The 14661-nt window shown below is 39.2% G+C and overlaps 1 protein-coding gene across 2 annotated transcripts in view; it reads right to left on the bottom strand.

Annotated features, from left to right (window-relative positions):
- The window catches only part of ptp4a3a (protein tyrosine phosphatase 4A3a), a 39081-nt gene that overhangs the window by 5323 nt on the left and 19097 nt on the right, over positions 1-14661 (bottom strand). The window contains exons 2-4 of one of the 2 annotated variants that reach the window (XM_055219480.2): positions 8402-8617; positions 8142-8273; positions 7617-7709 (exon numbers count right to left, since the gene is read on the bottom strand). In XM_055219480.2, the coding sequence (XP_055075455.1) occupies positions 7617-7709; positions 8142-8246 (198 nt within the window). In that variant the 5' untranslated portion in view covers positions 8247-8273; positions 8402-8617. Of the gene's footprint in view, positions 1-7616; positions 7710-8141; positions 8618-9771; positions 9940-14661 lie in introns of those variants that run through there. The other variant, XM_055219479.2, reaches the window with a different exon arrangement.

The following is a 14661-nucleotide window of genomic DNA, read 5'->3' as shown; positions in this document are numbered from 1 at the left end:
ATAACTCTCATTCTGGCGTAATAATCAAGTTGCAAAGATATTATGCAGCAGCCGAAAATAGTCCCCTTAGTATCTATCAATAGAAGGGACTATTTTCGGGCACTACGTTATATCACTACGCCTGCTGCAGCCATGATACATCAGCAAAGTCCTTGATTATTACGCCAGAATGAGAGTATAGTTCCTAGCCATATCTGCCTAGAAAATCACAACTTTTAATTTTCCGTCGGTTTAAGTACATGATGAAACTACAGATGAGTCAAGTTTTAAATAGGAAAAATATCAAAACTCTTTAGTTATTTTTGAGCGCGATGCTAATGGTCCAATCAGATTCAATGGACTATGCCAAGCCATGCCAAAAGCGGCAGCGCCAGACCCGGAGATCAGCCGAAGGATTCCAAAACTGCAAAAATCAAATGCCTAACTCCAGGGGAGCTGGAAAATTAGCATACTCTCATAAAAAGGGAAGTGTCCCCTTAAGGGCTGGGTTTTTATGAAGAGCTGCCACGCTACTGGCCTGACAATGCAAACGAATCTTGATTTTGGCCACGCTGCTGGAGGTCTGCTGCTTGTGTTGTAAGTAAACATGCTGCACAGTGTTTTGTACATGTATATGTTAGAGCTTTCTCTGATATTTCAGCGCAATTAATGAAATAGGATCGCACAACTTTCAAACGCTTGCTAAATGAAACTACGCGGAAATAAGCCGATTTAATTTTAATCAATAAAAGGCTAAAAATAGCGCTGTACACTGTGCGTTTGCGCCAGAAGTCAGAAAAGACGTAAAACATTGTGCTCAGTACCTCAGATTAGATATATGGGCGGAGCGAAGGCGGTCGCGTGTGGCTGTTCGAACACATTCAACCACATGTGCGTTTACACTACAAAAGCAATCCGATCAAAAGTGTTTTCGACTACCTCTGAATGTGGTTGAAAGTGGTCGAAAGTGGACGAGCTCAAAACATTTTGAACACCGTTTACACCTGGCATTAACGTCGTCCACTTGTGATCCGATCAATGAAAACGCATGTTAATGCCAAGTGTAAACAGCCTCTTACAGAAGCCCCTTTGTTTTTTAACTTTGCTAACTAATGCTACAAAATGTGTTTAACTAGGGTGTCTAAATACTTCTCGTTACTAAAGGGATCTTACATTTTCGCTCTTTAATCTAAGAAAGATTTGTAGGGATTAAATGTTTGTGCACTTGGCTCTTTAAAAAGTAGGTTATCCAAAATAGCCTTTCAGCTTGACCAAAGCAAATGCTAACAGGGCAAAACAGAGTCTGAAAATGTATTACGGAGCCGAGACGTCTCGTGTCAACTGAGCTTGTATTCTCTTTGGATGCTCGGGTTGTACAAGGCTGTATGTTTTTGGTGTTTTAAACACTGTATCAACAAAATCAACAAGTTTAGGGCTAGATATAAACATATACATTTCTTTACCACAAGAGACGCATTCTCTCCTAAAAAAGCGTAGCACCTTTATCAACACACCTCTCAACATGGTTGGCAAGATGAAGCATGGGTTGCCTGGGGTGCTTGGGAAGCATGTGAAAGGCATAATTTTAGCGTATGTGTGTGTCTGTCCTGTGACCCTGTGACCTGAAGGTGAGGGGTGAACCACAGTCCTCTTAACAAGAGGTCCGGTAAATGCCACCCCTCTTCTCCCCCCGTCTGCCTAAACCACTGCTAAGGGACTTTGATGTGGTTTAGCTGCGAGGGACATAGTTGGAGTAAACCAGCAAACCAACTGGCATGCCTTCAGAGGCATAGATGCTTACACAAACTCGTGATCCAGGCAGGGCAAGCTTTAATTATAAAGAGATTTCTCACAGTACGGATTCGGTTAAGTCGGCATTCAGAGGCCTCAAAATATCGCTTGTCACACGGGACCAATAAGTAACATTCAGTCACACAACAGCCCCGGGGACGTGACACTCGCCATCAGCAGGTGTGAGCCCTCCTGAAGTAAACAAACTGAACTGGCAAGAAAAAAGCCTTTGATGCATGAATGAATTGTCACAAAACTTCCCTCCACTCCATCCTATTGATTTCCCGGGCAAACACGCTACATCTAGAAACCTATTGCACTGGAGCGGATGGCGGGCTGCTGATGTAACGCAGGTTGGGTAAACAGCCATGGCCTACTTTAAAAATGCAGATTTGGAAGCAGGGTCACTTGCACAAGCACGCAGTCATGCATTCATCTCTCTACAGACGGTCTGATCTGGAGGGGTGTATAGTGACACGTGCACACCTCCTGGGATCACGCAGTTTACGCTCTTGTTGTACACAGAACAACACGCGTAACACTGCTGATTGTTCCCACTGGGGTTTTTTGCCTTGCAAAGTTTCTCAGCAACTCGTGTGCCAGATGACTGACATTTCAAGAGCTCACCATGGAGCTGCGGACAAAAACAACAAACAGATAAACGCAAGTACGCAAGTAACTGACATTGAATGTGTCAGAAACCTTGCGAATCCGTCAGAGACGTTGCAGTCGACATGTGCTAGATGAGTGACATTTCATGAGCTCACCATGAAATTCGAACAAATCTGTGTTTTAAATAAAATAAAACATGCAAAATATCCTAGGAAATGACATTAAATGTGTCAGAAACGTTGCGGTCTCGCAACAAATCCATCAGAAACATTGCAGTCCACATGCAACTTGTAGTAGAGGAGTGACATTTCATGAGCTCACCATGAAATTGTGGACAAATCAACAAAGCTGTGTTTTAAATAAAATAACCTAAAATATGCAAAATATGTAAGGAAATGACATTCAGCGTGTCAGAAATTTGCAGTCTGGCAACGACTGCGTCAGAAACTTTGCATTTGTCATGCAACTTGTGCTACAAGTGACATGTTTCATGAGCTCACCATAAAATTGCAGGCAAACCTGAATTTTATATAAAATAACAAAACACAAACTCAAGTGAACACATCAGAAACCATAAATAATAAATCGGTCGATCATGCTTGGTATGCTTCTCAATGCATTACAGTGAAATGCTGCTACATCCATAAGCCAGAGGGCGCTCTCGTGCAGAAACTCAAAATGCGCTGCAGCCAAAGAACCATACACACGCAGCTATGACACGCAGCTCCAGGAAATGTCTTTTGCTGTTCTTCAAACCTTTTCCGGTATTTTCATGATAATAAAGAATATGTATAATGTTTGTTGTGCTATCTGTCGTTTTTCTGTGCTTTTACTGCTTCTATTAATGTAAAGCTGCTTCGAAACAATTAAGTATTGTGAAAAGCGCTATATAAATAAAATTGAATTGAATTAAATCGGCTGTGCGATTCAGAATAGTTATTAGCCAGGTATTATTAGGAACACCATACTAATACTGTGTTTGACCCCTTTTTCGCCTTCAGAACTGCCTTAATTCTACGTGGCATTGATTCAACAAGGTGCTGAAAGCATTCTTTAGAAATGTTGGCTTATATTGATAGGACAGCATCTTGCAGTTGATGAAGATTTGTGGGATGCACATCCAGGGCATGAAGCTCCCATTCCACCACATCCCAAAGATGCTCTATCGGGTTGAGATCTGGTGACTGTGGGGGCCATTTTAGTACAGTGAACTCATTGTCATGTTCAAGAAACCAATTTGAAATGATTTGAGCTTTGTGACATGGTGCATTATCCTGCTGGAAGTAGCCATCAGAGGATGAGTACATGGTGGTCATAAAGGGATGGTCATGGTCAGAAACAATGCTCATGTAGGCCGTGGCATTTAAACAATGCCCAATTGGCACTAAGGGGCCAAAAGTGTGCCAAGAAAACATCCCGCACACCATTACATTGATGAGAAATTGAACAGGTATTCCTAATAATATTTTAGGTGAATGTATATCGGCATTTATCGTCCCATCAGAAACGTTGCAGTTTTTCAACATGCAAATTGTGCCACATAACTGACATGTCAAGGGCTTACCGTACAGCTGCAGACAAAAACAATAAGCATTCGCTTTAGATAAAGCAACGGCATAAAATGGGAACGTATGTAACGGACATCAAGTGTGTCAGAAACATTGCAATCTTGCAACAAATGCGTCAGAAATGTTTCAGACCTTTCATAAGCTCACAACAAACCCGCATTTTACATAAAATAACAAAACAAAACATAAACTGAAGTAAATGACATCGAATGCGTCAGAAACATTGCAGTTTTGCAACAAATGCGTTAAAATATTGCAGTCGGCATGCAACTCATGCTAGATGAGTGAGATTTCATGAGCTCTCCATGATATTGTGGACAACACAACAAACACGTATTTTATGTAAAAAAAAAAAACACAACAAAACAACTGAAGTGAATGACATCGAATTCATCATTACAGTCTTGCAACATAAGCATCAGAACTTTGCAGTCGGCATGCAACTCATGCCAGATGAGTAGAGCTTTAACGATTAATCGTGCAAATGCGCGTTTTCTCAATGAATGAATTTGGGGAATTACGGTGAAATCCAGGCACATCCGAACGCCAGGGGGCGCTATCAAGCAGAAACTCGATTTGTGCCACAAAAGAAGTAGCGTTACAAATGCTATTCCAGGAAATGTCTACAGGATTATATTTATATCGCTGTTATTCAAATTGTTTCAGGTATTTTCATGACAATAAAGAATATTTTGAATGATTTTGTTTAACAAGTGTTGCTTTTTTAAATTCACGTTATAAACGACTCCGACTCATAATGATTTTAGATTGATAAGGACTTCCTACTGACCAACGGACACATACAAGCTGTGCATGAAACAGAGTCGCAGCCAGATTCAGATTCTGCCACATGACTGACATTTCAGGGGCTCACTATAGAAGTGCAGCAACTCGACAACATGTGTTTTAGGTCAAGTTATTTTTTTAAAACACTTACGTTCAATGCGTCGTACAGATTGCAGTGTTTCACTTATAGTTTTGCCTTTCTATCTTTTGATAATAGTCTTATTTACTGTGGTTAAAAAGGCAACCAACATCTCTAAAGGTCATAATAGAAAGATGGTTGCATTTTCGTAAATTATCTGGTTTAGTGGATGCAAGAATATTGGAAAATTTGACTGCAGGACTGCAGAGATCTACAGAGCAGACGCGTCCTTCAAATTCACAGCATCCAGTAAAGTCAGGCCTTACGCAACAGTTTGCTTTGAGTTTCTTCTTTCTTTACTCTTGCTGTGAAACAGTCAAGATGAAAAGTATAAAAGAAAGGTTGGGTGGTGGGGAAGGTAGGCGGGAACCTAATCGGAGGCCACACGGAGAGACCAGACTCTGCAGAAACCATAGCAACAGTGCAACATTGACGTTGGTAATAAGAAACACGTGTAGCTGCTTGGAAGAGAGCGTTCTTTATAATGAACATAGTGTGTGTGAGAGAGTGGATGGGGTCAAGGGGACTTGTGTTTATTCGTCTAATGCAAAAAACTTGATAATTCATCTTTTTGATCTCTTCTTAAGTGTAAAAAACAAACCTTTTCGTTACATGGATTCCTTGAATACTTTACTTTAACTGGTCAATAACAGCAGTAAAATGTTTTGCATAGTGACTGCACAACTGCATTAAATTTACTGTTGTCCAATCGTCCTACTCGTCATTGGCAGTGAAGCGTTTTCTCTTAATGGCGGGAAAAGAGTTGGATTCTCATTGGCAAGTTTGTGTTTTTTTCAGGATGGACCTGCAAGTGTAACTGTAACGTCAATAATAAAATTCAGCCTAAATGGTAGCAAATAGCATTAACTAGCATAAAACGCAAACTCAACAATCACAACTTAGTTTTTAGCATTGTAACAACATTATACTTAATTTAATGTGTAATTTAATGTTGGGGCATACATCTCGACTGTAACAGAGGAGAAAACCATCACGTTTGATGCTCACGATACGTCATTACCATGTACTCTTATCATTCATCTATGCCTAGGTAAATACAGTTTTACATAGGGCTGCACGATTCGGAGAAAAAAATCTAATTGCGATTTTTCTGATCAAAATTGTGATTCGCGATTTAAAGTGCGATTCATTAGTATATAATAAAAGAGCTACATCCAGGTTTGTTGTGGTGGTTTTAATAGCACCAAAGAAAGATGCTGCGCTACTGTTTATTTAAAGCCTCTTAAACATTGTTCCAAGTTGTCTGCAGGACTTTGCTCTTCTGCAGACAAACTTTTTTTTTAATCTAAGAACATTAAAATACAATTTAACAAAAATGTATTAAAAGTTTTATTTAAAATAACATATAGGCCAATGTATTTTGGCTGTCACTACAACAATGCTTCTGACAAGCAAATGTTTAGTTTTTTCTTTTAATCATAAGACTATACTCATCTTGTTTTACTTTTCAGGCATCTGTAATAAATGTAAATATATTAGTTATTAGAATCTATGATTTAACATAAGCAAAAAATAAAAAATAAAACACTGCACAGTCCTTACTGTAGGATTTTAAATGTGGAGCTGCAGAAGCTTGTTCAGTTAAGAGTAAGGAGTGATTTTAATTTTGGTGTGTAATTTCTTACACAGAAAGCACCAGGTTACTGTCACTTTAAGACACAAGACAGCTTTAAAACTGCTCTGCTTCAATATACTGATAAACATCCAGCTGTTTATGTTCACTTAGACAAGAAAGAAAACGTAAGTTTAGTGATCACGCGTGTGCTGACTGCTCTCTGTGTGCGCGCTTCATGAACCCTCGTGCCTGTAAATATTCAAAGCGGTGCAGATGTGCGCGTGCAAGAAAGTATAATGTACCCGTTTCGTCTGCTGTGTTCCAGGCTTTAATGAAACCTGCTTATAGTCTGATGAGGTGTTTGTCATTGTTTGCGATGCATGACGAGAAACGGACGTATACACCTGTCTTTAAGTCCAACATTACACAAAAGGGAAATGTTTTCGCGCATTTCTGTCCTTAATTTGCCGGTTACTGAGGTATAATTGGTTTTAAAATGACTGAATCCAAAATCTGCCAACTTCATGACATTCCGTGTTGTGCCTTTAATTCCATTTGTATGCATTTCGCGATTCTGTCCGTGTTTTCTGCATCGCGGAAATCATATGGCCGTACACTTTGTTGAGGAGTTAATTGCTGCTCGCTCATGTTTTCCAAATGGTGTTATCTGACGTGTAGTCAGCACCTCAGTGTTCATGCACTCTATTGGTCTAAACTGCATCACACGTAAAATGCGCATGAAGCGAACTGTCAAAAACTGCATACTAGATGATTGTTATATTTAATAGTTTTGAATCGAAATAATCGCATTTCTTGCGATTCGAAAATCGCATCCATTCACATCGCGATTTCGGTTTAAAAACGATTAATCGTGCAGCCCTAGTTTTACATTCTACGACACCTTTAAGATATTACTGAATTATGTGAAAAAGTGGTCAGATATGAGCAATCTGGTATTACATAATCTTTGGATGTGCAGTGTTTATTAAGAACATATGATTTTTAGATGGCATGATTGACAAATCAGAATAGAGTATCAAATGATGTAAATGCAAAATAAACCCCTTTAAGACGTTATAGTCCTGTTGAGGTTAATTTTGTGACAATGACTGGCTCTGATCTGGGCATTAACTTATTAACAGACATTTATACAATATGCACTCACCACAACTGTGATTCCATCCTTCTCCAGAGGGGTTTTGTCATAAGTCACCTCACAAACTCTGACCACCGTTGTGGCTCCATACTTCTTAAGATCCTGAAGGATAATGGGAGGGAATGGATTAAATTTACGAATAAAACAATCACCATTTGTTCTAACATCATTTATCCATGGAAGGAAAAGTAAGGTAAGCCGACCGTGAACATGCCCTGTCCCTCATCCCTGCCATGTGACTGGTGCACTGGGATGGGTTACCATGACAACGGAGGCTTTTGTGAATGTGCCGCTATCATTAAAGCTTCCATGGTTCATGCACACTTTCCCAGCAAGATAAGAATGAGTGGGCCATGTGACAGTAGAGTTGTCTCGAGATAGACCATGTGAGCCAAGACGGGACGTGCCATTTAAAAGTGCATGCGTTTCAGCAAGGGCTAAAAAGAGAAGCGAAGGGTGGGAGGGGGGGAACAGACGGCACGAATACACAGAGACACACACGATAACATCTCGGACAAGACAGAATGTTCTCACCTCAATGAAGCTGCTCAGGGTGGAGTTTGTTGGGTTGTGGGTAATCAAGAACCTCATGTTCTTGTAGCACACCTCTACTGGGGCCGGCCGGTTCATCCGAGCCATCGTGGCGCCTTCAACTCCGTCTCCAGCCTTCGAAAGAAACCTGTTGTAACCAAATTCACCCAGCAGATGTTCTCCACGGTTTCTGATCTATCACTTAAAGACTCCTTGATGTTTTAAAATCTCAAATCACTTGTATCCTCTCTTTAATGGCTTACTGTAGCCAGAGAGACAAGATCACCCCATTAGATTTGGAAAGAGTTTTGGGTGGCAGTAGAGGGAAGAGCGTCTCAGTGCATCCAGTAATCAGAGCAGGCCAGCGGGTAGCGTGTGAAGCATTCTCGTCTGGTTCAAACGCGTGGATGTTGAGCGTGGCAGTAGTCTCCAGTCCTCTGCAAGAACGCCATGGACAAAACCTCTACTGAAGGGAAGAGCTGTTGGAAAGGGAATCGTAAAAATACATAAGTGTGTTTTCTTTTCTAAAATTGGATACTGACGAACGCAACCAGGGCAGTCCGTTTAATTCAAACATGACGCACAGTTCGGCTCATCTCAACTATGAGTCTGTGACAACAGATTACATACAGTGTCCCCAAGCCCACGCACACAATCCCATACTACACACACACACGCACACAAACATTGTGCAACTTCAAGGCTGATAGGCACTTACTGTATCACATAGCAGAAAATGAGAAATATATATATATATATATATATATCTCAGTGCTATTACCTTTTGTACTGGGCTTTTCTAGGAAACATCAGTACAAAATCTATTCTTTTGAACGACTGTTATTTGAAAACACTTGAGAAAGAATTAATTTGCACCTGCGCCTTTTAGTCTTTAGACAACTGAAACTACTTAAAGTGCCCATCATATGGTATTTCAAAGTTGGCTAATATTGTTTTGTAATATTGAGTCCCCTACAACTGGTTTTAACACACTGTAAAAAATCTTTGCTGCCTTAATTTTTTTTGTTGAATCAACTCAGATTTACAAGTCATAATTTCTCGAAGTCATAAAAACAGTCGATTGATTTAAAATCCACTTTTTATGGACTTTTTTTGTGTAGCTTAAAGAATTTGTTATATTTTTCATCTTTTAAATGTCTAATTAGTCTCTCCTCGTAAATGCTTCATTATAAATATTCATAAAGTGCACAACTTTTATTAAATGAGATCTCCGAGTCGGAGCTGTCAGCTGCGACATCATTTCTAAAATAATATAAACAGCAGGCTTTTTCTTGAATATTTTTGTTAAAATTAGGATATATAAACTAGAATCAAACAAATAAATTTACATAAATATGCAGGAAAACTGACAACATTACCATCAAATGAAAAGTCGGGGATTAGAACGCAGAAAATAGCCTTTAATATAAATAACCAGGCATCATGCAAATGTTACCTAGTGATGTAGATCCATAACAAATTAAAGATTCTAATTACCAAGTCTGACAATTAAGGTGGTTCAGAGTCAACTACTTATTTGAAGACAATAACAACCATTTTTTACGAAAGTCATTATTTAACTCTGATGCAAATACAGCATGACAACGTTTAATATTAAAAGTCTGCTACTTACCTATGCTGACTTAGTTCGGACTCGCTATTTATTTTTTTAACTATTTTTTTTGTTATGGATAACAGTGAAGTATAATATGAAGCAGTATAGTTGCACTGGGAGTCGTGGACAAACAGTGAGGGATTTGATATGAATGCTGCTCCCGTGTGCTCTTGTGTGTGTCTTACTGAACACTCCCCATAGATCTGTTACTGAAGGGACACACACAAGAGACTTCATCAGTGTACAGACTCACTGAACGAGGGGTGGGCACGAGTACACCAGTACTCAAGTACTTTCACGTACACAGTACACTGTAAAAAGTTGAATCAACTAAAAAACTACTTTAAGTGAACATTTAACTTTAGGTGTTACCAATAGAAGTCATTTTTTAAAGTTTTTAAGATCCAACTTTTTACAGTGTACTAAGATTAGCAATCGATCAAGACAACACAACACAGATCTATGCTACTGAACAAAGTAGGGGTGCGCGGGGCACAAACTAACACGGGGTAAGTTGTAACACGGACCATTTACATTGTTGCACAGGGTTGAGCAAGTTGTTTTTCCCGGTATTGTTTTCACGCTGCCAACAATATGGTCAATTTTTTCATCTTATGTTTTTTTCGGTTTCCGAGTTGGGTAAGATACCAAAACCAATGTTATGCCATGTTGACTAAAACATAGCATCATTTTGAAATATGTCTGCAGCTCTTTTTTGGTAGACTTGAAAATATTTTCACCCAGCAGGGTTAGTTACACAACTAACTAACCCCTCAGCACTAACGATATAAAAACAGCTAACGTTAGCGTAATTCTTGCCGTTGTTTAAATAGGCTACACACTAATGATTGCTGGCTGCCAACAAAATACATGTGCCTGTCGTATAAAAAATTGTGTCAAAATGTATTTTTGTTCATATCTTTAATATTGATTGAATAAGGTCACGTCAAAGATTGAAATCATAATGAAATGAATGGCTAATATTAGACTTTGATTTTCATTACCTCAGAATTTGATTTTGAGACTTTAGTATGCTTTTTTATGGGTCATGTATAAAAAACGTTTTTTTTTTGTCGGTGCTGCTTTTTCCTCACATATTTAGACATTTGTATTTATTTATAATTAAACTATGTTTAGATGAGGGATGAATAGTGTGTCTATTATAGACAGATATATAAACAACACCCACTTTAAGACAAAATAATATTAAAATATTTGCCTGCAAACTTTTTGTGTTACAACTAACCCCACCTATGGCTAAGTTGTAACGTTTGCACTTCTGTCATGTTTGGTGTAATTGTCCAAGAATGGTAAGTACTGAAAACTAATTTCAAATGTTCATTTGTAGCAGAGATGTGTGTGTTGCTTGTGTAAAAATATAATTAATCAAACTTAAATATTTTTTTAATGATTGAGCCAAAACCAAAAAGCGTTAGGCTGTGCCCCACTCTCCCCTATGTAAACTACATACTAATGTATCTAATAGGGCAACGTCAACATTTCATGCTTGCCAAACTTACATTTTAAAAATACACTTAAATAAAAACAGACATGAAACTTATCATTAACTTATGCTTAAATAAAGCTAATAACTGTATTTCATGTTTTAACAAATACAACCACTTGACTTTGCATCTGTTTCTTTCATTTGGAAGGCAGGACTTCCTTTAATAGTGTCCAATTTCTTCCAAGTACCATGTATCAGCTGCTTAAATAATCTCTGGCCGAACTGAGCACATAACATTTTAAAAAGCAATATGCCATGAGTGTGCTCAGGTTGCATGTTTTGACAAACCCAGTAGGTCATCTGGGTGTTTCATGGGTCGTGCATACATAACATGCATTTGGCGATTGGGGAGTGTTCATTTTACGTAGCACGTAAATATCACCAGTTGGAAATACCAAAACCTTATTTAAGAACCAGAATCATAGATATGGAAGTGGGATCTCAATTGACATGGGCCAGCAAGCAAACACCCTAGCACATAGCAACACCTTGGCAACCACTCATACAGATATTGCTTTCAATTATGACAATTTAATCACAGCAAATGGCAAAATATGCTGAGGTAAAAATCCTGTAGAGCAATGAGCTATGAACTTCAGTTGTCGGAGAAAGATTAAAAACATTAAGACCACAGGGGGTTTCAGTAGTACTGTACTCGTGTATTCCATGCAGAGTAAATTGGGTGATTCTATGCAACACACATGGGTCACAAACATTTACTCATACACACAGAGACTTCTGAAGATCGCTGCTGGGGTATAAACGGCATCATCCATGTAAAATTACAAGTAAACCTGTAGCATTACCGTAAATTTCATGGTTGAGGGTAACCACGACAATGTTGAGCTTGTCTTCAAAGACCAATTAGCAAGCCTTTTCCCATAAGACCACAAACACTGCTTAAATATTTGTGCTGACAATCTGAGCTGCTGCTTTGGGCTTCTAAGACCTTTGTATGACGACACTAACAAATAAACTACAGCAAAGGGAGAATGACGCTTTTTTTCTCAATTTCAGAGAATGTTTTTAAACACATTATAAATGTAAAAAATGTATTGCTGTATATTTTAATTTTTTCTTTAAATAAAATGAATACATAATCCCTCTACAATTAACATTTACTGAATTTAAAGATTATCTACACTTATCTAAAGTGTGCCAAGAAAACCTGCACAGTGGTAACAAGGCATGAAGGATTCATGTTCTCATTCTGTTAAACGCCAAATTCTGACTCTACCATCTGAATGTCTCAACAGAAATCGAGACTCATCAGACCATTCAACATTTTTCCAGTCTTCAACTGTTTAATTTTGGTGAGCTTGTGCAAATTGTAGCCTCTTTTTCCTACTTGTAGTGGAGATGAGTGGTACCCGGTGGGGTCTTCTGCTGTTGTAGCCCATCTGCCTCAAGGTTGTGCGTGTTGTGGCTTCACAAATGCTTTGCTGCATACCTCGGTTGTAACGAGGGGTTATTTCAGTCAAAGTTGCTCTTTTATCAGCTTGAATCAGTCGGCCCATTCTCCTCTGACCTCTAAGCATCAACAAGGCATTTTCGCTCACAGGACTGCAGCATACTGGATGTTTTTCTCTTTTCACACCATTCTTTGTAATCCCTTGAAATGGTTGTGCGTGAAAATCCCAGTAACTAAGCAGATTGTTAAATACTCAGAGCGGCCCGTCTGGCACCAACAGCCATGCCACGCTCAAAATTGCTTAAACCACCTTTCTTTCCCATTCTGACATTCAGTTTGGAGTTGAGGAGATTGTCTTGACCAGGACCACACCCCTAAATGCATTGAAGAAACTGCCATGTGATTGGTTGATTAGATAATTGTATTTATGAGAAATTGAACAGGTGTTCCTAATAATCCTTTAGGTGAGTGTATACTTTATCAGTATGTGTGTTGGCTGCAGATCGAACCCATGACCTTTTGTGCTGCTAACCTTTTAAGCAACAGGAAGACACTACTAGCCCCCAAACATTAAATCTGGGTTATTTCGAAATCTATGTATGTATGGTAAATTGTACCTGCCTGTTAAATTCTCGCTGGTCAATGGATGCTGACATCATAGTGCGACAACCGAGGAGCGTACCTCTCGAAACTCGAACACGTGACTGCCTTACCCTTGCATAAGTATATGGTATAATAGCGAATGTCACGCTTACATTGGTGTCCGAGGTAGTGTAAACAGAACTGCAATTAGCCGTCTCTCCACAAACCTGCGCCTAGACATCTGATGAATTATGCAATGTGACCCACATAGAAGTGTTATTCATTCTGCTGTAACACCAAAATATTAAGAAAGCAAAAGCTTACTTGGATTCAGACCACACTCTAAAAACAAACGGTGCTATATAGCACCAAAAGTGGTTCTTTGCTCGTAATCATAGAAGAACCGTTTTTAGTGCCATATAGCACCAGTGAAGCACCTGTGTAGAACCATATAGTGCTATGTAGAACCATATGTGGTGCTATATGGCCCCTAATTGGTTCTACACAGGTGCTTCACTGGTGCTTCACCGGTGCTATATGGCACTAAAAACGGTTCTTCTATGATTACGAGCAAAGAACCACTTTTGGTGCTATATAGCACCGTTTGTTTTTAGAGCATAGTAAAAGCGGTCGGTGTTAAGAGCGAGAACAAGTCGACCCAAGTTAAAAACAAAGCAGCTCTCTTCATGCGTGGCCCTTGTTCACGTCTGCGATACACAAACAACACTTAGACATTCAGTTCTGCACATGAACAGGTGACATGGTTCCTCACATCTGTTGCTTAAAACTTTTGGGCCTCAATAGGTCAAGTCACTATTTTCGGTCACCAAATCTTTGGACATTGCCCAAAAATGTGTCCTGCTTTGAAAGCTAAAGTTCATGAAAGATTGGATTACTTTTTCACTCAGGTGATCAGGATGGCCAACTACCTATCCACCAATAGTCAAAATAGTGTGTTTTTAGTATTTTTCGAAGGTAAAATTGACATGCAAGCCAGGCAAATTGAATTTCACAAACAGCTTAGAGGGATGATGAGAGTGGCCCGTGTGCTACGTGTCACCTGCATGTTATAAATAGGACCGGCAGCTGCTTTGTGATGCATTTAGCCCTGGCCGAGCTTGGCTACTGGATATGAGATATATCGGCGGGCGGGGGTGTGTTTTGAATTCGTTCTAGCTTTGTGGAGTTTGTTTGAGAAACCAACTATGATCCTGAGCGATGGAAAATCTGTAGTTAATTATGGATTTGTAGGGCTGTTGATATGGAAAAAACGGCATCATAAAGTTGTTGTGGTGGAAAGTACAAGATGAAGTTAACCAGTAAAGTGAGATCAAGAACAGAATGCACCAGCTGAATAACTGATAATATATGGCGTCTGATTTGACAATCATAGGAGATAAACAGTGCA

Source organism: Misgurnus anguillicaudatus, chromosome 20 (genome assembly GCF_027580225.2).
Source record: "Misgurnus anguillicaudatus chromosome 20, ASM2758022v2, whole genome shotgun sequence".
Lineage (NCBI taxonomy): Eukaryota > Metazoa > Chordata > Actinopteri > Cypriniformes > Cobitidae > Misgurnus > Misgurnus anguillicaudatus.
Note: the sequence above shows the minus strand (reverse complement) of the source record. Positions and strands in the feature narration are given on the sequence as shown.